At 54.1% G+C, this 1,089-nt stretch overlaps 1 protein-coding gene across 1 annotated transcript in view; it reads left to right on the forward strand.

The window, feature by feature from the left end:
• Nucleotides 1-1,089, forward strand: part of GCN1 (GCN1 eIF2 alpha kinase activator homolog) — a gene marked incomplete at its 5' end in the record, with an annotated part of 50,669 nt that overhangs the window by 4,133 nt on the left and 45,447 nt on the right. Inside the window, 2 exons of the mRNA XM_014537713.1 lie at nucleotides 36-167; nucleotides 620-728. Coding sequence (XP_014393199.1) covers nucleotides 36-167; nucleotides 620-728 — 241 coding nt within the window. The remainder of the gene's footprint in view (nucleotides 1-35; nucleotides 168-619; nucleotides 729-1,089) is intronic.

Consider the following 1,089-nt stretch of genomic DNA (forward strand, 5'->3'; position numbering starts at 1 on the left):
CCACATACTCACTCATCACCTCATTCCTCCCCTAGAGATGCAGCCTCCCGCAGGGCCCTGCAGGCAGCCATCCAGCAGTTGGCTGAGGCCCAGCCGGAAGCCACTGCTAAGAACCTTCTGCACTCTCTGCAGTCTTCAGGGATTGGCTCCAAGGCCGGTGTCCCCAGGTAAGTTTTAAAGTTGGTGGCCCACAGGGGGTTGATGGAGTCCTACTCGAGAGAATCTAGTGCTGGTGAGCTGCATTGAGCAGGTGTCAGCATGCCTGTCCCTTTCTCCTTTGCAGCTCTGAATGGTGCCGGCAGTCTGCCTTCTGAATGGAGGGAGGAGCCAGGCTGGCAGGAGGGGAAACCAGGTGCCCAGCAGGCAGGGAATGGGGGAAACCATCTTTTTCTTTTTGTTTTATAGTTGTGTGTGCAAAAAGATGGTCGTTTGGCTGAGGAGGCCTGCACTCTGTCCTGAATTGTCACAGATGGTTTCTGGGGAGCTGGTTTCAAGCTCTGCCCAGTTGTAGATCAAGGGAGGATCCTACATGCCTAGCAGGGCCTTGTGGTGGCCATTTGTCCTTAAGATGGAGGCTGCTCTGCACTCACCTCTTGCCTGCCTCTCCTCCCCTCTGTAGTAAGAGCAGCGGCTCGGCCGCCCTGCTGGCCCTGTCCTGGACCTGCCTCCTGGTGCGCATCGTCTTTCCCTCGAGAGCCAAGCGGCAGGGGGACGTCTGGAACAAGCTGGTAGGTTCCTCCTCTTCGGAGTCGTGCTCAGCTCTGCACAGAGTTGGGGCATGTTCAGGCACACTCTGTACAGCGTGCTCTTGGTGCTGGTGACCAGGCACGTGGAATTGTCCTGAGGTGTGTGACCTTGGTGGATGGGCATGAGAGCAACATAATAACCTTCATCTATTTGGATCATTTTGTTTTTAAGCATTCCTTTCCCTGTGTTTGGATTTCAGTGTTGAACGGGCTAATAGAATGGAATTCTTGCCAAGTGTTTTGGTCCTTAAATTCTCTCCTTTCTTCTCCTTCTTCTCCTTCTTCTCCTTCTTCTCCTTCTTCTCCTCCTTCTCCTCCTTCTCCTCCTTCTCCTCCTCCTCCT

This window comes from Myotis brandtii, unplaced genomic scaffold (genome assembly GCF_000412655.1).
Source record: "Myotis brandtii unplaced genomic scaffold, ASM41265v1 scaffold181, whole genome shotgun sequence".
Classification (NCBI taxonomy): Eukaryota; Metazoa; Chordata; class Mammalia; order Chiroptera; family Vespertilionidae; genus Myotis; species Myotis brandtii.